Raw genomic sequence first — 22,431 nt, forward strand, 5'->3', positions numbered from 1 at the left:
ATATCAAATCATGTGAAAATTGGTTGAAAGAACTAGGTGATTTCCTCTGGAGAAGAGAAGACTTGGGGTGGAGGCAATTTAGGGAGAGTGGGAAAAAGATGGCTATTATTATGTATATGAAAACCTTTACATGAAAACAGGATTATATTTATTCTACAGGGCCTCAAAGGCCAAAACTTGAAGTAAATAAGTAGGGGGTTTGAAGATACAGATACAGACCTGATGCCAGGAAATTAGAGCTATCCCAGAGTGGAATGTGCCTGATTTAAACTTAAAAGACTACACCACGAGCAAATTAAGAGAACAAGGAATAGTTTACCTGTAAACTAATTTTTTTTTTTTGTAAAGAAACATAGTTTGTCAAAACTATGAAGAAGGAAAGATTTATGACCAAATATGAGATAAAAATAATTTTGATTATATTAATCTAAAAAGCTTTTGCACAAACAAAACCAATGCAACCAAGATTAAAAGGAAAGCAGAAAGTTGGGAAACAATTTTTGCAGCCAGTGTCTCTGATAAAGGCTTCATTTCTCAAATATATAGAGAACTGAGACAAATTTATAATACTATCAGTCATTCCCCAATTGACAAATGGTCAAAGGATATGAGTAGGCAGTTTTGAGATGAAGAATTCAAAACTATCTATAGTCATATGCAAAATTTTTGAAATTACTATTGATTAGAGAAATGCAATTAAAATAACTCTGAGATACTACCTCATACCTATCAGATTGGCTAAGATGATAGAAAAAGATAATAATAATTATTGGAGGGGATTTGGGAAAACTGGGACCCGAATGTACTGTTGGTGGAATTGTGAGCAAATCCAACCATTTTTGGAGAGCAGTTTGGAACTGTGCCCAAATATTGTGTGATCAACTATGAGAGACTTGGCTCCTCTCAGCAATATAGTGATCCAAGATAATTCCAATAGATTTGTGATGGGAAATGCCATCCACATTAAGAGAAAGAACTATAGTGACTGAATATACAAATCAAAGCATAGTATTTTCAGTTTTTTTCTTTTTGGGGGTTTTTCCTTTTTGTTCTTATTTTTCTTTCAAAACATGACTAATATGGAAATATGTTAAAATGATTACAAGGTATAACCTATAGCAGATTGTTTGCTGTATTGGGGAGGAAAGTAAGAATAGGAGAAAATTTTTTGAACTCAAAATCTTACAAAAATGAATGTTGAAAATTATCTTTACATGTAATTGAAAAAAAAATACTATTAAGTGTGTGTATATGAGAAATAAAATTACCTTAAATTAAAAACAACTCCTCCAAACTGCATATCCTTTGATCCTGTAATACTACTATTACTAAAGCTATATTTCAAAGAGAGCATAAAAAAGGAAAAAAACCCACATGTACAAAAATATTTATAACATTTCTTTTTTTGGGGAATGAGAATTGAAAATTAAAGGAATGACCATCAATTGTGGAATGATTAAACAAGTTGTGGTATATGATTGTAATGGAATACTATTGTGCTATAAGAAATGACGAGCAGGCAAATTTCAGAAAAACCTAAAAAGACTAACATGAACTGATGCTGAGTGATATGAAAAGAACCAGGAGAACATTGTATTCAGTAACAGTAACATTATGGATGATCAACTATGATTGATTTAACTCTTCTTTGTAATACAATGATCTAAGGTGGATGGAAAATGCTATCCACAACCAGAGGAAGAACTGATGGACTCTGACTGCAGATCAAAGCATGCTATTTTCACTTTTTTTCATATTTTTCCCCTTTTGTTCTGGTTCTTCTTTTACAATGTTTCTCAGTATGGAAATACGTTTTACATCATTGCACATGTGTAATTTGTATCATATTGCTTGCCATCTTGGGGAGTTAGGAGGGAGGGAGAAAAATTTCCCAAAAAATAAATATTGAAAATTGTCTTTACATAATATTGGAAAAAATAAAATACTATTTAAAAAAAGATTGATAAGAAAAAACAAAGTAGAATGGCTCCCCTCACAATGAGTGCCCCTTCACTGGAAAGCTTTAAACAAATGCTGAATCACCACTTGTCAGAGACATTGTTGTACTTTAATTGGTCTTGGAAGTCCCTTATGGTCCTGAGATTCCAGTTAAGGCCACTTCCTGCACAAAGATGATTCAATTCCATTTGTATCAACCTAGTTCTACCAGACTAAGTTGTTTTCTCTTATCTCTCCCATAATACTTGACACAAATCTGGCACAGAAGGGAGTTCCATAATTAATCAATTAACCAATGATCATAAAACACTTAAGAACCATTACGTACCAGGAACTGTCAGGCACTGGGGATATAAAGACAAAAATAAAAACTCTTTATCCTGTGTGAGAGACAATATGTCTACATCATAGAAGCATACAGAATATATATAAGGTGAAAATACAAGGTAATTTCAGGAGAAGGTGTTATCAGTTTTGGGTATGTATGTGGGAGTGGGAATCAGGAAAGTCCATGTGTGGGAGGTAGAACTTAAAGTACACTTTTTGAAGGAAGCTGGGATTTGTAGAAGTAGAGGTAAAGTGGGAGTACATTACAGGCATGGGGGGATGGTCTGGGAAAAGGCACAGAGATGGAATAGAAAGTATATAAGGAACATTCAAAAGACCATTTTGACTTGCTGTCTATTATCTGACTCACCCCAGGTTAAATAAATTATTTTTTTTTTTTGGGGGGGGGATCTTTTCAGAAGCTCTTCCTCAAGAAAAGGGAGGAATATTCAAATTCTTTAACTATCTATCACACAAAAACTATATGGGTCCAATGTCACTCTTGACCAGAAAAACTTCTTTCATCTTCTTCTAGAACAATAATAGACAAAGAACTCCTTCAAGTCTTGAAGTTTGAGAGAAATGATTCATGAAAGGAATCTGGACAGTGAAGTGTGACCAACATTGCCTCATCCAAAGGTAGATGCCAGAGCCTTCAATGTCAGAAAAATTAATGATATTTCCCTCACCCACTTTTAATATTTCATGAATTGTGGCTGCCCACTAGGTCACTACAGAAAAATGGATTTTTTGAAACCTGCATTGCCTGAAGTGTGCTTAATACAAATAGTATGATTCAGCCAAAAGGGTCATTTAGGGAAGGGATGTGAGAGAGGGAATGAGTTTCTCTCAGACAACTTGAATTTATCAAGGGACTTCTGTGTGGAGAGTACAAAATTAATGTGCCAGAAGTAATAACAAATGGGCTTCCAATTTTGCTTTCATTATTAAATTGCTTAATGAAGCAAATTACTTTTTCTTCTTGTGCCTCAGTTTTTCTGTGTGTAAAATTAAAAGGGTGGGCCGGATGGTCTTTAAGGTAGCTTTAGTTCTGATAGTCAACATTCTAGAAACACTTCCTTTGTCCTCCTTCCCAAACCTTTCTTTTGTTGTTAAGTATTTATTTTAGTTAACGAGCTTCCCCTTTGATTAAAACATCACTGGGAAGATCAGATTATTTTATTTTATTATAAATTAGTAAATCTAGGAGTGGTAAGTAGTAGGGGGTTCTTGCTACATCACACAAGGATTTAATGTTAGAATCAGGTCTAGAATCGAAACCTTCTGATTCTTAGTCCAGAAAAGTAGTATGGCATGGAGCAGAAAGAGCACAGAATTGGAAGTCAAGAGGGATGAGTTCTAGTCTTGGATCTGCTATTAAGATCCCTTCAATAAGTTACTCCCTTTTGGACCCTCAGTTTCTTCCTCTGTAAAAGGAAGGAATTGGATTTCACTGGATGATTTTGAGGCTTCTTCTATCATGAAGATTCTAGGCTTCTAATCATAAACAAGACTTTGATTAATTTGATAATTGATACCAACTTGCTTTTAGTTTGCTTTGCACAGAATTTTGCTGATTCCACTTCCTCATTATCTCCCAGATTGAAGCATCTCAGCATTTCAAAGTTAGAAAGGATCTCAATGACCATAAAACAATTCCCAGAGCACAGCAATGTGTCTAATAAGTCCCAGAGTATTTCTGATTGTTAGGAAGTGCCCTCGTCTCAACTCCCATCTTTAACAGTTTTGCTTTTTTCTTGTCTAGACTATTGTAATAACAACCACATAGGTCTTCCTGTATTGCCTATTTTTCCTCTCATTCTTCTTCCCTACCACTACTCAAGTCATCTTTTTAACAACACTCTTCTCCAAAACTTTCACTGGCTCCCCATTGTCTACTGAATAAACTAGGAACTTCTAAGCTTGGAATTCAAGAATCTTCACAATCTTGGTCCCTATGATTTATTTGATGTAACTACCCGTCAGGAACTTTGCTTTCCAGAAACATTAGTTTATTCTTCTTTGTTCTGATCCTTCCCTTTCCCATCATTATGCCTGCATTGCATCTTCCATGCCCAGAATGGGATCTTGTTATTCCTTTTGTAATCTGTTGAAACCCTTTCTGTTCTTCAAGGCTAAACTCAGATTCCACCCTGTACAGGATGCACTGTTTCTTCTCATCCTTTCTCCCTATCTAAAATAAAAGTGATTTTTCTTCTTAAAATAATTCATAATTATTTTCTTTCAATTTTTCTTATGTAAAATCTTTTTCTATTGTAGTTACTATGTATATGTCTTCTAAATTCGACCACCAACTTCTTGGAAGCAGATCCTGTTCCCTCTTTGTATCCTCACAAATTAGCTTAATGCCTTATGCTACTAGGTATTTTATAAATATTTGTTGAACAAATGAATAAATCAGGACATAAGGACATGACTATATACCAACAACTGTGAATTTTCACATATCCTTTCACAAGAGGAAACCCACTGTAATAGGCAAATAGTTATCAAGAGAAAAGAAGTCCTACAGACAGAGGATGGGCAAGAGATTGATAGGAAATAAGTTCAAGGCAATGGCTATCTATCCCAGTCAAGTAGTTCTCATCTCTCAAGTTTCCCTTGGGAACTTAAATTTTATGGGTTCAAATTCTGGGAGAGATCATGCTGGAAGAGGTTTGCTTCCCACAACACCCAGGTCAGTTTCTTTGTGTCGTAGGCCACTGGCCTGTCAGTGAGAAAATATAAACCTTGGACCGCTGCCAGGCAGTTGTGGCCAATTCAAGGAAATATCTGCAAGGATTATCCAGGGACAGGCTGATAGGATTGGGTATTTAAAGTGACTGGGCATGGAGCTCATATGAAGTAAAGGTCATTCTGGGACCTGAGGGCTGGGTTTGAACCCTGATTATGTAACATTGTGGGTGTACTTTATTTCTCTTGGTCTTCCTTTCTTCATACATAAAATGAAGGGATTTCTGTGGACTATTCTGGCTCTTATCTATAATCCTAGCACATATTCAAAGGTTAGATTATGCATAACAGATTCTGAGTGTAAGAGCCTGAAGAGTTTATCTCTAGCACTTTCTCTTTAACAGGACACCCATCATCCTCTTCCAGTCCCTGGCTGACCCACGTAAGCTGCCTTTTGACATTCTTCCTGGCCACTCAGAGCTAGCCCTTGCCCCTCTCTCTGCCCCATCCTTTCCTTCCACATATGCCTTCCTCACCCCATGTTCCATCCTTCAGGGTCCAATTGACAAACTGATGTATTTTAATAGGAATGTCCTGGAGATAATAGCTCCAGGGACTTTTTTTTTTTGGGGGGGGGTCTCTCCCCAAGAAGAGTTTCATTGTGGCAACACTGAGTCAGATAGGAAGAAGGGTCAAGTGGCAGTACTTCAGAAGAGATATTTTTGATAAAGCTGTTCTTCCTTTTATCTTAAACCATATTAGAGATTTCACATGTAGCACAATTTGGTGACAGAGAAACACCTCCTGTTCCCCTCAGAATTGGAAAGGACTTCAGAAGATGTCTAATCTAACCTAAAAAAATGTCCTTTTAAAACATCACACCATCCACACCCAGAGAAAGAACTGATTGTGTCTGAATTCAGATGGAAGTATTCTCTCCCTCTCCCTCCCCTTCTCCTTCCTTCCCTCTTTTAACTTAATTTTTCTTGAAGGTTTTTATTTTCATTAGGGTGGGAGATCCATGTTTCTCAATATTTTGCATAATTTCACATGTGGTTTCTTAATTATGAGTGGGGATAAGGAAGAGAACCTAGAACTTAAAATTTTTTTAAAAAATTGTAAAAAAATCTTTGATTTTGAATGTAACTGGGGCAAATGAATGAATGAATGAATGAGTGTGTGTGGAATAGAGAGATAAGGTGAAGAACTTACAGAAAGGTGTAAATTCTTTTTTGGTATTTTATTTTCATTATTTCTGTGTTTTCCCTATGACCTGTATAATATGTGCAGGCCCATATTTACTTGAGCCTTGGCCAGCTTTAAACATATTTACTTAACCTGAGCTGATGACATTTATCAGTATTTGACATTTATCGATATTTAGTCTATAAGCTTGACTACTGCCTGCTTAATTATCTGAAGCCTGAAGGCCTGATTTTCTGTTTCCTAGAAATCAGGTGATTTCAGGAAACAGAAACCTTCCATTCCAATCTCTCCAAATAGCAACAACTAATTAGGTGCCTCCCCCTCCCCTTCTCAATGCTCTCTTACTTGTGATGTAACCTCTTGTATAAAAGCTGTGTATCTCTACTACTTCTTTAGCCCTCCTACTATGAGCTTTCTCTTTCCCTTATCTTGTGATAGGATGGCTCATCCTCTGGAGGTTTAATAAACAACCTTTCTGCTTTCTACTTTGAGTAATCTCAGAGTAGTCATTTTGGGTAAGGGTCTTCTACATCTCACACAAACGAATAAATAAATAAATAAAACCTAGCACATCTAGTGATGGGTAATTCACTACTTCCTAAGGCAGGCCATTCCACTTTCAGATAATTCTAATTTGGAAGTTTGTCTTTTTGTTGAGTTGAAACTTTTACTTGTTTCTACTAATTTTGCTTGCTGGGACCAAGTAGAACAATAAATTCTAAATTCTTTTTTCCCATATAATAGGCCTTCAAATTCTTAAAGAAATTGGTCATGTCTTTGTTAAGTTTCTTCTCCATGATAATTGTCTCTAACTTCTTCAACTGATCATCACATATCATGTTCTTCAACATATCAACCAATAAGCAGTTTAAAAGTACGCAGTGTGTGTTAGAAAGGTTCTGGGGATTCACCAAAGTGAGACAGTCCTTGCTTTCAGGGAGCACCAAGCCATTCACTACCCTCTGTCCCTTTCTCCTCAACCCTACATATGCTCCAGCTTGCCCTTTGGCTTCCTACAATATGGAGTCCATTGCTTCATATCCTAGGTATGCTCTTTCCAAGGAAGAGTAGAGTAGGATTTGGTGAGTTTTTTGGACTGCTGTCTCATGATGCTGCTTGTGCTGAACTTGCAGCCCACTGAACCCTTTGGCATTTTTCATGGGAACTGTTACTAGCCACACTAAGCCTTTCACAGTTCCTACCCTGGCCGCTGCCTAGCTCCCATCTCCCTCCTCGGCTTAGGCTGAAAAATCAGTAGCTGCTGATTGACTGTGTAGGGAGACAGGGACGCCTTGTGTTTGTTAGGTATCGTCGTGCCCTGCCTGGGCGGGACATATTGAGGCTGGAAGACTGTCAATCAATCTAAGTGCCAACTGGCAGGGCCAGTTGATGGAGATGGCTTCTTGGCATTTTTGGCACTGCCCCCGGGGCTGCAGATGGCCTATAAAGGAAGCACGGGACACACAGCCAGCAATAAACCTCCAAGTGTGGCAGGACACAAGCAGCAACCAGACAATCAGCAACTTCCAGCCCTGAGAAGCTCCTGTATTCCTTATTTCAGAGGACACCAGCCGTGACACTTACATGGGTAAATGTGATATCCAAAGTCCCTTCTCTCCAGCAGACTTTGGAGGCCTTGTCCCAGCTCCCAAAGGAGAACGGATCCTTCAGAAACTCTTTCCTTTTCCACTCTGGGTTGGGAGTGGGAAGGGCAAAAAAGTTGAGAAGGTCACCAGGTTTAAGTTACCAATCAGATGTCGCAGAAGGTCTCAAGTGGCAGGATGAGCTATTTTGAGAAGAACTCAGGAAGTTCTGTGCCTGGGAATAGTTTTCAGTGATGGCTGCTTTTCATGGGGCAGTTACATATCAGAAGACAAGACAGAGAAATTTGGGGAAAAGAGATTCTGATTGGGAGACAGGAGGCTGGTCCCTCATCTGACTTCTGCTACTCATTAACTGAGTGAATCTAGGAAAGTGCCGTACCTGGGATTCAATTTCCTCTCTATGTAACAGTAGTAGTCAAAGTCATAGGAGTTCATGACATTTCTAAGGAAAAGAATGTAGGTAAGAAGCATTAAAAGACAGATTTTTCAGGGCAACTTAAGTTTTGGAGGTAAGAGAAGGAAGAGAAAATGGTGCAGAGGGAAAAATAACCAAGTGGTAAAATGGAGAGAATATAGTATCTTTGAAGCCAAGGGAAAAGAGTTTCAAGAAAGGGATGTTGGATACTTTTTTTGTTTTGTTTTTTGCTGAGACAATTGGGGTTAAGTGACTTGCCCAGAGTTAAACAGCTAGGAAGTGTTAAGTGTCTGAGGTCAGATTTGAACTCAGGTCCTCCTGACTTCAGGGTTGATGCTCTGTTCACTGCCCCAGGGATGTTAGGTACTTTATAATGGTTGGGTGAGTTGAGGAATGTGAAAAGGTTATTAATACCACTAGAATATAAGCTCCTTGAGGACAGGAATTATTTTTGCTTTATTTTTGCATATTTAGTGCTTTGCACTGAGCCACAGCACAAAGTAGGTACTTAATAAAGATGTGGATTGATTGGATTTGGAGATTTGGAGGTCACACCAGGAATGTAAAGTTGTAGTGGGACATTCAGGTTGTGATGTCCTATAGACAATTGAAGCTGTAGGTCAGTGTTGTCTATATATACATTTGGAAGTTATCTCAATAGATGTGGTAGTTAAAATTGTGGAAATGTATGAAGTCACCAAAGGAGATTAAAAAAAGAAGATAAGGCTGAGGAAAAAGCCTTGTTAAACATTACATTTAGGAGACATGAGAAGGAAGATGGCCAGAAAGAAGGGAAGCTTAGAGCTACTAAGCATTTTGCAAATGAGAAAATGTTCTTTGCTTCACTTCTTTGACTTGATACTATATTAGATCTCATCCTAATGGTCTGAGTGCTGTTAAGACAGGAGAAGAAAGTACAATTTAGTTTTTTCTTGGTAGCCCCTAAGTTTATGAGTGTGCTGATATTTCCTTCCCACATAAAAGGAATTTCTCCATTCAAGGAAATAACTATGCTCTGGGTTTTGTGGTTCTTGCCTTTCCACTTGAGAGAAAGTAGAATCAATCTCTCAACATCACCCGTTTTAATTATGGAAGTTCCCAGGACCTTGTGTTCTAGGAAGTGCTTCCTTACTTGACTTTTTCTCACAAGATTCTGTGATAGTAAGAAAGGTTATAGCTGAGCTCTACCTTCTCCCAAATATGCCCTGCCCTGCACTGACCACCTGCAGTGATACTCTTTATTCTAACCAGGTCTGACATTCTCATTAGAATTATTCTTGACAACAGAGTTTGAATGTTATCTTGTGAAGAAAAAATAATTACAAAACAGTGCCCCAGGTTTTCTATGCTACTTTTACTCTCTACTGCCCCTCTGCCCCTTAAGACTAGATATTTGGGGATTTTATTTTTAATAATAGCTTTTAATTTTCAAAATATATGTAAAGATAGTGTTCAACATTCACCTTTGCAAAACCCTGTGTTCTGAGTTTTTCTCCCTCCCTTTCCCTCTCCCCTCTCCCCTAGACAGCAAGTAATACAAGATATGCTAAATATTGTGTTTTAAGAACAAGTGATACATTTACCTAAACCTAAACATTAGTCTGTGGTCAGCTCCTTTCTATCACTTAACTCACAAGTACATTCTGATTGCTTTCTGTGCATCAAGTCGTATACCTCCTGTATTTCCAGTCATTTGTCTATAAAATTGAAAGATTAACAATTAGCAGGGGGTGATCCTGGCTTTTCCCAAACTAGATCTTATGATTCCAGAGACAGGGACCCAGACTCAAAAGAATGGGACCCAGGTCCCTGGGATTTTGTTCATATCCTTAAGGTACTTGACCTTTGATCTCAAATGCAGCAGATTCAGCTATTTTTTTTTTTCCTGTTCCAAGGAAAATTCTCATTGCCAAAGGCTATGAATTGGGATGTCAACATAATTCTGAGAACAGCATTTCTCTTTCTAATTTAAGTCTATTTCCTCTTCCTTTTGGGGAATTTGGAGACCCAGTCTTTTCCTTGAATTTAGATAGCATATTTACTGACTGTGTGACAGAAGTGTCCAGGGGGGAGGGTGTAATGACTAAACGCTTATATATTTGGGCTTCCCAAACTTTTCCCTCTCATAACCCCTTTTTGCCTGAGAGATATTTACTTGATCCCATCTCAAATCTGAGCTGAGATGTTTCTGGCAGAGTTTATGCAGTGCAAAGTGCACATGTGTATTCAGAACCAAGGCTGCAGTGAAGTTATACAATGCAACATGAGTGAGCGCCGACAGAAACACCTCAGATTCATTACATATTTGATTTTGAATTTTTATTAATAATAGAAATTTACTAATAATAGAAACCTTTTACTATTTACTATTGCCAAATTTTTTTACAACCCCTATATTCAGTTACATAATCCTGATGTAAATTGTGTCCCCTTTAATCTTTGTGGGGGCCTGTGAAGTCCAGGCTAGCACCCTGGAAGCCTTAGGATCAGCCAGAGACAGGATCAGCAAAAGTCTTTGGTCTTTAGGGGGAGAAGTAAAGATGGATGAAACTCCTCCCCACAACCTCCTGTCTTCCTCCTCCTCCTCGTCCAAAGTGACTCTGGCTTGTCTTACTCCACCCCCTAATTCTTCCCACAATTCTCTGTATACCCAAAAGATTGAGCCAGCACAGAATAGTGGGAAGGGCCATTTTCCAAGCATATGACCATAAAGTATTGTCCAATAGGTAATTAGCCTTAAGTGCTCTGTTGTCTGATTCCAGTGCACCTAATTCAGAGTTTCAGCCCTTTATAGGAGCCCTGATGTAAACTGTGTCCCTTTGGGGGTGGGATGGGAAAGGAACCTTGGGGAAGGTGCTTCTGACTCTTGAACCCTCCTGGTCTCTGGGAGGGGCACACCCTTCCCAGACAACTCCCAGATAAGTAATCTCATTCAATTGGAAATCTCAGCCTGGGGCCTAGTCACTCAAACTGCTCCCCAGCTCCAGGGCAAGACTAACCCTCCCATCTTTGCCAAAGGCCTTTCTGGACTTAGCCCACCAATGAAGATATTTTCTTCTCAGTGTAAATCATCTTTGCTAATTCCTAACAGTAGTTTGCTTACTAAGAAAGCTGTTTTCTTAATAAATAAATCCATTCTTTACCACAAACTTTGAGTCTGTATTTATTGGGGTTTGCGAATTCTTTCACAAAACCTATCACCGGCCAAATGGAACCCCATTGCTGTTAGGGGATCTCTTACCTTCAATTCTCGCATCCCAACAATCCCATATGATTTTGGGATTCCCCAGTTTAAGAAATTTTGCCATATATTAGTAAAATGGTGGTGGGACTGCCCAGTGAAGGCCCAGTCTTCCCATTATACTAGAAAACTACTTTACACTTTGAAAAACAATTTCTCATGCATTATCTCATCAATAGCTCTGTGCAGTAGATGGCTTACCTCTGATACTATGAAGCTATTGATGCTATTAGCAAGTCAAACTACTTAGGGAGACAATTTTCACTAGCCATTCTGAATATCTAGAAAGTGAGATTTCTTCCTCTTCTTGCTGCTCCAAACTCCATAAAATACCACTGATTCTCTAATTCATCAGGAAACTCTAGATTGAGTTAATTCTAGAAATTCCTTCAGAAAGAAAATTTAGTTGACTTGACACTTCTCTCATTAATACCCCATTCCCCACCATCCCAATTATTTTCCATTTGTACTTCAAGCAAGCACTAATCTTTTAATCAATTATACTACTGATTTTTTTTTTTTTTAACTCATCTGCATTCTATTTGGAACAAAGAGGTCATGTAATCCCAAGCTTCTTAAATTGTGGTTCACTACCCTTTATGGGGCTTCTTAACTAAATGTGGGGGTCACAAAATTATGATTATCAGCAAATGTTTGATTTGTATATCTATTTTATATACCAATAAACCTGAAATCACATAAAAATTTCTTGGGTGAAAAGTCATCATGAATGGGAAAAGTTTGAGAAGTCCTGGTCTAATCCAACCTCCACATTTAATAAATGAGAAAACTGAAGTTCATGGAGATGATATAATTATCTCAAAGGGACACAGACAATAAATATCAGTAATATTTAAACATAGGACCTTCAATTCTAAATCTAGTACTCTTTCCATGCTGCATCCATGTGCCAAAGGTGTTCAAGGCATTGGATAGAATGAAGGAAATGAAGTTGCCCCTGCCCTCAAGGAACTTACATCCTACTAGAGGGAAAATGACTTATACAAAGATAGATAAGGAAATGTAAAATATATGCAAAGTAAATATGAAATACTTCTTCTTCTTTTTTTTATTTTTGCTGAGGAAATTGGGGTTAAGTGACTTCCCCAGGGTCACACAGCTAAGAAGTGTTAAGTGTCTGAGACCAGACTTGAACCCAGGTCCTCTTGACTTCAGGGCTGACGCTCTATCCACTGCACCACCTAGTTGCCCCCGAATGCTTCATTTTTATCAAAATATTGAGGAAGAGGCCAGGATGCTCAAGATGTTGATCAAGTGGAGATATAGAAGGAGGCGTTTTCTCTGCTCCAATCCATCCTTCATTTAACTGCCAAAATTATTTGCCTAAAATGTAGGTTTGACAGGTCACCCTCACTCAACCCACCTACTCTAAACTTTTGTCATTCATTATCATTTCCAGGATTGAAAATAAAAACCTTTGTTTGGTATTCAAAAACTTTCATAATCCTGCCATCTCCAGAAAACATTTCCCAATCCTTCTTAATTCTAAAGCATTCCATCTTTTATTATTTCTTATTTGTTTTCTATATGCTTTGTTTATACATAATTTGTTCGCTTATGGTCTCCCCTTTCTAAAAAGCTGTGAGCTTCTCGAGGTCAGGAATTGTTTGTTTGGGTTTTTCTTGTTCCCCCCTTTAAAAATTTCTAATGTTTAGCACAAAGCTTGGTACATAGTAGGAGATTAATAAAGATACTTTGACTGACATTCTAAAAATCTTCATCTTCCAATTACCAACCAGTGTTTCCCAATCCTGAGATTGGACTTTGAGCAGCCTCTGTCCCATCTTGTTGTCTCCTAAAATCTTAGTGTGTAACATATTATCATACAATTTTAAAATGAAGCATGAACTTTTTTGGAGTGCAAAGTCATTGGTGTTCAGAAACTAAGCCTGAGGAAGAGATAGAGTAAAAATTCTGTAAACAAAATCACACTTCGAAGATCCTGATAGTCCCTTAATGATCCCAGACAGAGAAGCACTTAGCTATTTGGGTATCCCTGGAGAAATTTATAGAACTTGTATAGAACAAAACACAAAATCACCTCATAACAAATTTAGTGAGAGCAAGGGTGGGAAGAGGCAACAGGTAATCACCTCATACTTTCTAGGGACACTTCAAGGCTGCAGTCTGAAGGGAAGGCAGCTTCCTTAATTTGGTAGCTTCCTATTTTGATTAATTACTCTTGCTAGTTAGGTATTTAATTCAGTTTTTTCTGTGCTAGTGCAGAGCTGCCAGGGGCCTTCCAAATTTTGCATCTATGAAACAAAACCAAGGCAACCTCAAGCTGATCCTGTGGCGGTTGAACATGATATCGGTCAGTGCCTGGGGACCCGGGTTAAAAAATTATCTGGAAAAGGTTTCTAAGGGGGATTTAGGTATCTTCCTTAATTCATTAATGAGACTAATAGGTAATTAATACAAGGAACTCCGATTTGGTAACCACACTGTGACAAGTCATTTAGTTTGTTTGAACCTGAGTATCTTTTTGTAAATTGGGGAGAAGTTGAAATGAAGAGCTTCCCAGACTTCCATTAGATCTATGATCCTGGTGTAGGAAAGAGATTAATCAGATTACTAAGGGTTAATAGTAGATCTGTTGTCTCTTCTGTTGTTGCTGTGCTTACCAAGCAATTTTCTCAATTCTAATTTGGTCTCCAGCTCCCCAGGAGGGAGGGCCCTGTACAGAGGATAAGTTCTGATTTTCCTGCCAGATATATCTCTCCTGGTAAATTAATAAAACTGGCGTCTGGTTTAGAAATGAGTTGCTTGTGAGTTTCATTAGGGTGAATTACTTCCTTACGGTCTGATCAAGTTTCTGATCCTGCAGAGCTGAAGCCCAGCTCCCTAGCTGGGGGTATCCATCCAAGAAGTATACCCAGTGAAGTCTGGCATCCTGTACCCCTGCTCACAGGTTTTCCCTCTCCTTCAACTGCAACAACAGGTGCCAGGGCCAACCAATGTCAGTATCACAGGATGCCCTAAGCAGAAAATGCTGGCCCCAACCAGGAGTCCAGAAGTCATGCCCTTTGAGAACCTGTGGTGTTACAGAGAGCGAATCTCTCAATTCGTGGAAGCCAAGGCAGTGATTATCAAGAGTTTGGAGAGCTCCTGTGACACTCTTGTTTCCAGTTTGGCTGCTCTTTTCCTTCCTGAAACTAACTTGGGGAAGTCCCAACTTGCAATTGAGGTCTTGAAGGTCAACTGGAACGAAAGAACTCTGTGCAGTTTACCTTCCAACCAGGGCATGAAGATACTATTGTTCAGTAGCCCTTCCTCCACCCAGAGAGGAATTTCAGAGCCCAGAACCTGGAGGACCCCAGAACACCTGTAATTACCTCTATTTCCTCAATTAGGCCCTGATGGAAGCAAAACCTTACATTGGGAAATAGTTTGCATAGAGTAATGGATCTGGAGTCAGACGACCTGAGTTTAAATCCCACTTATGTTTAACAAATGCATGACTCTACAGAACCTAGACAACATTGTACACAGTAACAATAAGATTATGTGATGATCAACTCTGATGGACTTGGCTCTTTTCAACAATGCGGTGATTTAAGGCAATTCCAACAGACTTGGGATGGAAAATCCCATTCATATCCAGAACGAGAACTATTGAGATTGAATATGGATCAAAGCATAGTCTTTTTATCTTTTTTGTTTGTTTTTTCTTTCTTATGCCTTTTCCCTTTTAATCTGATTTTTCTTGTGCAACATGGCAAATATATTTAGAAGAATTGCACATGTTTAATCTATATCAGATTGCTGGCTCTCTTGGGGAGGGGGCAAAGAGGAAAGAGGGAGTTTGAAATATAAGGTTTTGTAAAGGTGAATATTGCAAACGATCATTGCATGTATTTGGAAAAATAAAATACTGTTCAAAAAATACCTTTGTGAATGTGAAGTAAAAAACAAACAAACCAAAAAATGTATAACTAGTCAAATCCCTGGATTTCTCTGAGTCTCAGGTCCTCATTTGTAAAATGAGGGGGTTGAACTAGATGGTCTCTAAGGTCCTTTCTATCAGCCAAAGTCTGAAGTTGGGGGGTGGTTGTTGCTAAACCCCAAATTTAAAAGTTAGAAGGGAACCTCACGATTGCCCTCTTTTTTTATAGAAGGGAAAACTGAGACCCGGTGAGGTCTAAGACTTGCCCAAGGGCTGTGCCAGGATTTGAAATACCTTATTTTATTATTTTGCTACAAAGACTGTTCCAAGCCTTTTCTTCTCTTTTCTCACCACTAATCCCCAAGCAGTTTCCACACTTAGGGCAGTCAATCCAGGTTCTTACTTTGCAGAGAAATTTGAGGCTATGCAACATAAGCTTTCTCAGCTTCCTTCCTTCATTCAATAAGCCTTTTAGGATCATCACTCCTTTCTCCTCTTCCTCTGTTCTTTCTTGTGTCTTTAATCTCATTCTAACATCCTCTAACATCTGACTTTAATAGCTATTCTGTCTGTTATGTATCTTCAGTCTCTTCCCTGAGACTGATTCTTTACTCTCTGCTAGGAAAAAATAATCCTCAAATACAGCAAATAAATAACACTCAAGCTTCTGCAATTAATAAAAAAGTTTTCTCTTGTATACTCAGTTACTATTCTAGTAACTTCCTCCCCTTCATTGAGAATTTCTTATTCTCTCATTTCCTTAGTTCTGACTTTCTACCCAAACCCTTTAAATCAGGTGTCCATCCTATCATTGTCTGGTCATATATTGCTGGTGTGAACAAAGACTTAATTGGCAAAGCCAATGGTCTCATCATCCTAGTTTACCCCTTTCCTATTGAATACTTTCTCTTCTTTCAGCCTCAGAGACACTACTCTCCTGTTCTTGATCATTTCTTTTTTATCATTACTGGCTCCTCATCTTTTTGCCAGTCATTTTAAGGGTATGTCTTTGGTTCTCTTTCCAATACTTTGCCTATATTTATCCCTTTGTGATCTCATTAACTATCATACTTTCAACTAAAACCTCTTTAGATGAATCAGGAATTTATGTCTTTAGTTCTCTTCTGAGCTCCATATCCACATCATCAGGTGCCTACTGTATCTGGATCATCTGTATCTGCAATTTCTACTGGCTCAACATCAGTAACTCAACTCAAACTCAGCATCCCAAACTAAGTTCATAATGCTTCCCCTTAAACCTGTTTCTCCAGCTAGGTTACTCAGCTAGTCAAATGATGGACTTGAAGTCAGGAGGACCTGAGTTCAAATCTAGACTCTCATTATGAGATCCTGGACAAGTTACTTCTCAGTTTTCTCATCTGTAAAATGGGGATAACAATAGCACCTACCTCTTAGAACTGATGTGGGGATCAAATCAGATAATAATTATACAGCATTTAGTACAGTGTTTTGGAATATATTAAGTACTATATAAATGTTAGGTATTACTATTATGAGGATCAAATGAGAAAATAATTAAAAAGTGCTGAGTACAGTGCCTGGCACATAGTAGATGCTATAGAACTGTTAGCTGCTGCTGCTGCTCCTCCTCTTCTTCCTCCTGTTCCTCTTCCTTCTTTTGGTTTCTTCACTATTTTTATATCTGGTACCACAATTTCCCAAGTTTCCCATACTTATAATTTCAGGCTTAGCTTTAACTATTCCCTCTCATTTATTTTTCATATCCTATCACTTGCCAGGTCATGTTTATTCCACTTCTAAAACACTTGTTGTATCAATATCCTCTGATATATCCTCATTTCCTTGTCACCACACTATTTTGAATCATTATTGCTGATCATCTGGGCTATTGCAATAACTTTCTCATAGTCACCTCCACTCTCTCTCTTCTCCAGAATAATCTTTATTCTGCTGCCAAAATAAACTCTGTTATGCATAAATCTGGGTTTATGTCACTATTTTGCTCACAAATCTTCATGACTCCTTTTTATTGCCCAGTAATGTTCAAATTCCTTTATCTGTCATTTAAGGCACAACCAGATATCATCTAATTTTTAGAGGTTTATATCATATTTTTTCTCTTTCCTATCTTCCTCCTCTTCCTTCTTCCCTCCCGCTACAACTTTCATGGAAAAAAGCTTTTCATTGGTTTCTCTTGCCTAAACACCTTTGCTCAAGTCTTCTTTCCCCTCTTTTTTCACTAAGTTAGTCAATAAGCATTTATTAAATACCTACTATGTTTCAGACATCATGCTAAGCACTGTGGATATAAAGAAAGGCAAAAATAGTCCATGTCCTTGAGGAGCTCACAGTTTAATGATGGAAACAACATGTAAACAACTATGTACTAACAGCTAAATAAAGGGCTAATTAGCAAAAATCAACAGAGGGAAGACAGAAGTACTAAGAGGGAATTCTGTTAAATTCCTACCCGTCCACATTTGAACTAAAAGCATACTTTTTTCCTAAGATGCCTTTCCCAATCCATTGTCTTTCCCCTTCTATTCAGCTGTTCCCCTTTAGCCTTATATAACTTTTGTTTTATATCCCTCTAGTGTACTTAGTAAGTCACATTGTATTTCATAGCCATGTTGGCATTTTATGCTCCTACTAGATTATAAGATGTTTGAGGGCAGCCTTATCTAAACTTGGTAGCCATGTCAGTGTCATCATGGTACTCAGTATGTGATGTATTTGAACCATATAATTGGCTTTGTGTGAGGTTGCTCCCATACAAGTGACTGTGTACACAGACTTCATATTCAAAAAACTTGGATTATTCTTACATGAGACATTTAAGGTTGTTACTGAAAGATCACAGGATACTCATTGGAATATTGATTTATAACTGGATGGGAGCTCAGAGGTCATTTAGTCTAGTCCTCTGATTATACAGATAAGAAACCAAGGCCCAGGGGAGTTATGATGTGCCCCAAATCATTCAGGTAATACACTCCAGAGGCAGGATTTTAACTCATATCTTTTGGCTCCAGAGCCGGTTTCCTCTGCATAATAATGAACTATGGCTGTGGAAGTGATGCATGAGAACAGCCCACAGAAACCTTGTGGATGGACATGTAGAAAGCATTGAGGCAGAAAAGGATTGGTGGATATACAGCCCTAACTGTGAGGGGGAACATGAGAGTAAACTAGGAAATGGGCAGTCCACACTGGTTTGACTTTGGTTGAGTCAAATAAGACTCTCAGGTCAGTACAACGGCTCTGTAGACTTCAGTTTGGTAGTCAGTCTAATACTCTCTTCTCCCATAATTTTCTTTGAAGCCTCCCAAACACTAAACTAGCTAGGAACAAAATCTAGGGCTAATCTAGTTGATAATCCCTAAAGCTTTTCCCACTTCCCACCATAGCCACAGATCCATGGAATTCAGGTTTATGTGCTAATGCATAAGACCTTGGAGATGATTAAAGAAGTTAAGGCAAAAAGTTAAAAACTTTGTCTTCATAGAGTGACGGTATCATGTGATACCGTCTTTACTTAACTCAGTTCTCCAGGGTAGACCTCAAGGCTCTTTTCTCTTCCTCTTCCTATTTTCAGAGAGAAGAGGACACAGGTATTGAGTAAGATTTTTGAACTATTTCACCTGGAGCAGAAGGATATGATAAAGTTCTCTAAAGCTAGTCATGGATCCTATAAAATGCACATGGTAGCCCTCTCATTGGTCTGGTTCCAGTAACAAAAGAGCAGCACTCTTTCAATTTTCACGTTTCAAGGGAGGTATTTGAGAGGGGACTTACTGTGATAGAGAAGAATCCAGACTGAAATCTTCCACATGTACCCTAAAGACAGAGTAAACATATCAAAACAGAAGACATAGACACATCTACCAGCCTTCTCTGATAGAGAGAGACTGCTGGGAAAGTCAGACAAAAAGGTGTGAAATTACAGAAATGAGAAACAACACAAATTCACAACCCCCCCTGGCCTACATTGGTTAATGCCAGAGAGCCAGCTGCTGCCATTTCCAGTTGCTAGAGGGACACTCTCTTGAACCCAGTCCTAAATTTGCCTGTGTATGGGCTTTTAGGACAAGTCTTGGAAATGGGGTTAAGGTGTTTATATTTTGGGGGTTAAAATTGGATAAATCTGACCTCTCAGTCTATGCTTTGAAACTCAATGAAAAAACAAAGTCCATCCCTACCTCATACATTACAAAATAGTGTATACACTTATTTTTCTCTCTTCTTCTTATTCCATCAGCCATGACATCCACCCATGAGGCATCTGAGCTACAGGAAAACATTCTACAATAGATAGATTCAGTTTGAGGGAGTTCACAGTTAAGGGAGTGGAAGTATCCCTGAGTGGCCTGCAGCAGAGATCTTTAATCCTAGGGGAGCTTCATGAAGATTCTAGGAAAGAATATACTTCTAAGTCCCAGCATGAGTATTGAATATCTTTAGCTACATGTATTCTCTTATCATCATTGGACTCTATGTATGAATCCACTCTTTGTGTGTGTCAGTGGAGAATTAATTTTTTTTAACTTAATTTTTTTTTGGAAAGGCATTTGTGGTTAAGTGACTTGTCTAGGCTCACACAGCTAGCAGGTGTTAAATGTCTGGTTGTTGTCCTTCATTTTTGAAGAGGACCAAAATGACATCCCCACATTAGAGTCAAGTGTGTCAGACTGGATGATCAGACCAATGTGAGCATAGAATAATCTGCCACAGTTCGGACACAAAGAGTACCCTGTGAACATTTGGGGGCTTCTTTAATTTTGCACCTCTTGCATTTCCTTTGGGCTAATCCAATGCTGCTTTGCTCACAGAGCATAGCACTTCTCTGATGAGGGCACGCTGTACTGGGCGGTCCTGTGCCAGTGTCTCCCGGGTCATACAATTGATTCTAAAGAGCATCCTTGCATTGCTTTTTCTGACCACCTTGTCAATTTTTTTTTCTGGCAAGCATGCATTTAGCATTCAAACAATGTGACCAACCCAACTGAGATGTGCTCTCTGCAATAGAACTGGAACGCGTGGTCATTTAGTTCTGGAAGAGACCTCAGTATCTGGTATCTCATCCTGCTGGGTGATCTTCAGAATCTTCCTAAGACAATTCGAACAGAAGGACTTCAGGTTCCTGGCCTGGTGCTGGGCTATGATGCAGGTTTCACAGGCATAGGACAATGAGCTCTGCAGGTTGGGAGTCAGCCTAATTCCTCACCTCTCCCATGCTTTCCTTCGGACCCTCCCAAACACCGAGCTAGCTCTGGCAAGGTGTGTGTCAATCTCATTAGCAATGAGGTTATCCTGGAAAGTTAACCCTGGAAAAGGTTATCCTTGGTTATTCTGCCAAGATAAGAGAACACATCCAGACATTCAAAACTTCTCCTGCTGTAACTGACGGTTCCATGCGTGGATGGTGTGGTGCTGGCTAATGGAGGACCTGCTTTCTCAGGGTTAATTGTTAGGCTGAAATCAGCATAAGCAGCAGAGAACTGACCATACTTTGTTGCATCTCAGCTTTGGAGGTTGCACTGAGCACGCAATTATCTACAAACAAAAAATCATGCACCAACACTCCTTGCACTTTAGTTTTGGGCTGCAGCCTTTTCAAGTTGAAGAATTTACCATCAGTGCAGTAGCTGACTGTGATTCCATGTTTGTCCTCTTTGAAGGTGTTTGACAACATGGTATGGTAAATGTCTGAGATCATATTTGAACTCAGATCCTCCTGACTCCAGGGCCAGTGCTCTATCCACTGTGCTATCTAGTTGCTCCTAGTAGGAGAATTTATAGGGGAGTTTGAAGCTCTATATTTTGTCATCTTAGTTAATACTGCTGCTGAGAGGTAATTCTATTTATTTTCTGACTGCTGACAGGAAAAACACTGGTTGGGGCTCATAACTTATTTTAGTAGGGATAGGCAACTGAAAGGTACACATAGAACCTGAAGGAGGAACTACTCTGTACATCCATCCAAAAAGCAAATTTGTATGTTCAAGTTGGAAGGAGTAGCTCACAGGGTAAGAGCACATACAGTGGAAGTTTCGGTTATCTTGTATATTAGACAACTGGGCGATAGTTAGTTTAGTCATCAATCACCCATGGTAAGTGAAAAGAATTCTAGATTTCTGAATCATGGATTTGACTCTAGCACTGCTACATACTACCTAGAAAGTCACTTCTCCACTTTGGATCTCAGTATAAAATGAATTGGCAGAACTAGATACTTTTAAAATCCTTTCTAGTTTTAAATCCTACAATCCTATGAAATTACCAGCTGTATGACTAAAGAAAAGGATGATTGTAAACTCCTTGAAAAAAGGCACTGTCTTTTACCACTTTTTGTATCCCCAGCACTTAGTAGGAGCTGACACACACTGGGAGCCTAAAAAAAGTTTTTTTTTTAAATGAATGAGAGGAAACTTTATAAAGTCTTGTTCTCATTCTTTTTGGGAATAACTCCCCAATCATAAACTCCCCTGTCAGGATTATCACCACAGAAGTGCAGAATAACAGAATCTACCTTAGAATCTACCTAATTAAATTCTCTCAATTTACAAAAGAAGGTCCTGAAATACACAGAGAAGTCATTTTTCCTTCATCATATAATTAGTTGCTGGAAGATACAGGATCATAAATAAAGCCTTCTGACTCTTTTAGGGAAGAGTAGAGTATAATACAATTTTCTTAAATTTTGTCCAATTGTGACCCTGAGAAATTTTTTTTCCTGAGAAATTTTACATGACCCTGGTTCTATAGGTATATAAAGTAGGTATACAAATCAAACATTTATTAGGATAACCAGAATTTCATGATTCCCCACATTAAGCTATGAGACCCTATAATGGAATCACTAACCACAGTTTAAGAAACTAGGCAATAGAGTACTGCACTGATTGGGTAGAAGCCAAGAAATGTGAGTTCAAGATCTGAGACTTCTGTGTGACCTTGAGTAAGTCTTCTCAAAATGATCAAAGAATTAAGAGAATTACAGAATGTTGGAGCTGGAAGATACTTTAGTGATTATCTAGTCTAATTCATTTTACAAAGGAAGAAACTGAGGTTTAATGAAGTGAAATAACTGTTAAGC

At 38.5% G+C, this 22,431-nt stretch overlaps 1 protein-coding gene and 1 long non-coding RNA gene across 9 annotated transcripts in view; one reads left to right on the plus strand and one right to left on the minus strand.

Annotated features, from left to right (window-relative positions):
* The window catches only part of KCNT1 (potassium sodium-activated channel subfamily T member 1), a 221,020-nt gene that overhangs the window by 90,572 nt on the left and 108,017 nt on the right, over positions 1–22,431 (minus strand). For 2 of the 8 annotated variants that reach the window (XM_031954971.1, XM_003757498.3), the window contains exon 2: positions 19,131–19,172. The exons of the other annotated variants lie outside the window; for them this stretch is intronic. In XM_031954971.1, the coding sequence (XP_031810831.1) occupies positions 19,131–19,172 (42 nt within the window). The remainder of the gene's footprint in view (positions 1–19,130; positions 19,173–22,431) is intronic. 8 annotated transcript variants of the gene reach the window in all.
* On the plus strand, positions 7,136–14,379 carry LOC105751175. The gene is made up of 3 exons (XR_001121447.2): positions 7,136–7,774; positions 13,694–13,781; positions 14,295–14,379. It is a non-coding gene; the product is annotated as an uncharacterized LOC105751175 (long non-coding RNA).

The sequence above is a fragment of the Sarcophilus harrisii genome, chromosome 2 (genome assembly GCF_902635505.1).
Source record: "Sarcophilus harrisii chromosome 2, mSarHar1.11, whole genome shotgun sequence".
NCBI classification, from domain to species: domain Eukaryota; kingdom Metazoa; phylum Chordata; class Mammalia; order Dasyuromorphia; family Dasyuridae; genus Sarcophilus; species Sarcophilus harrisii.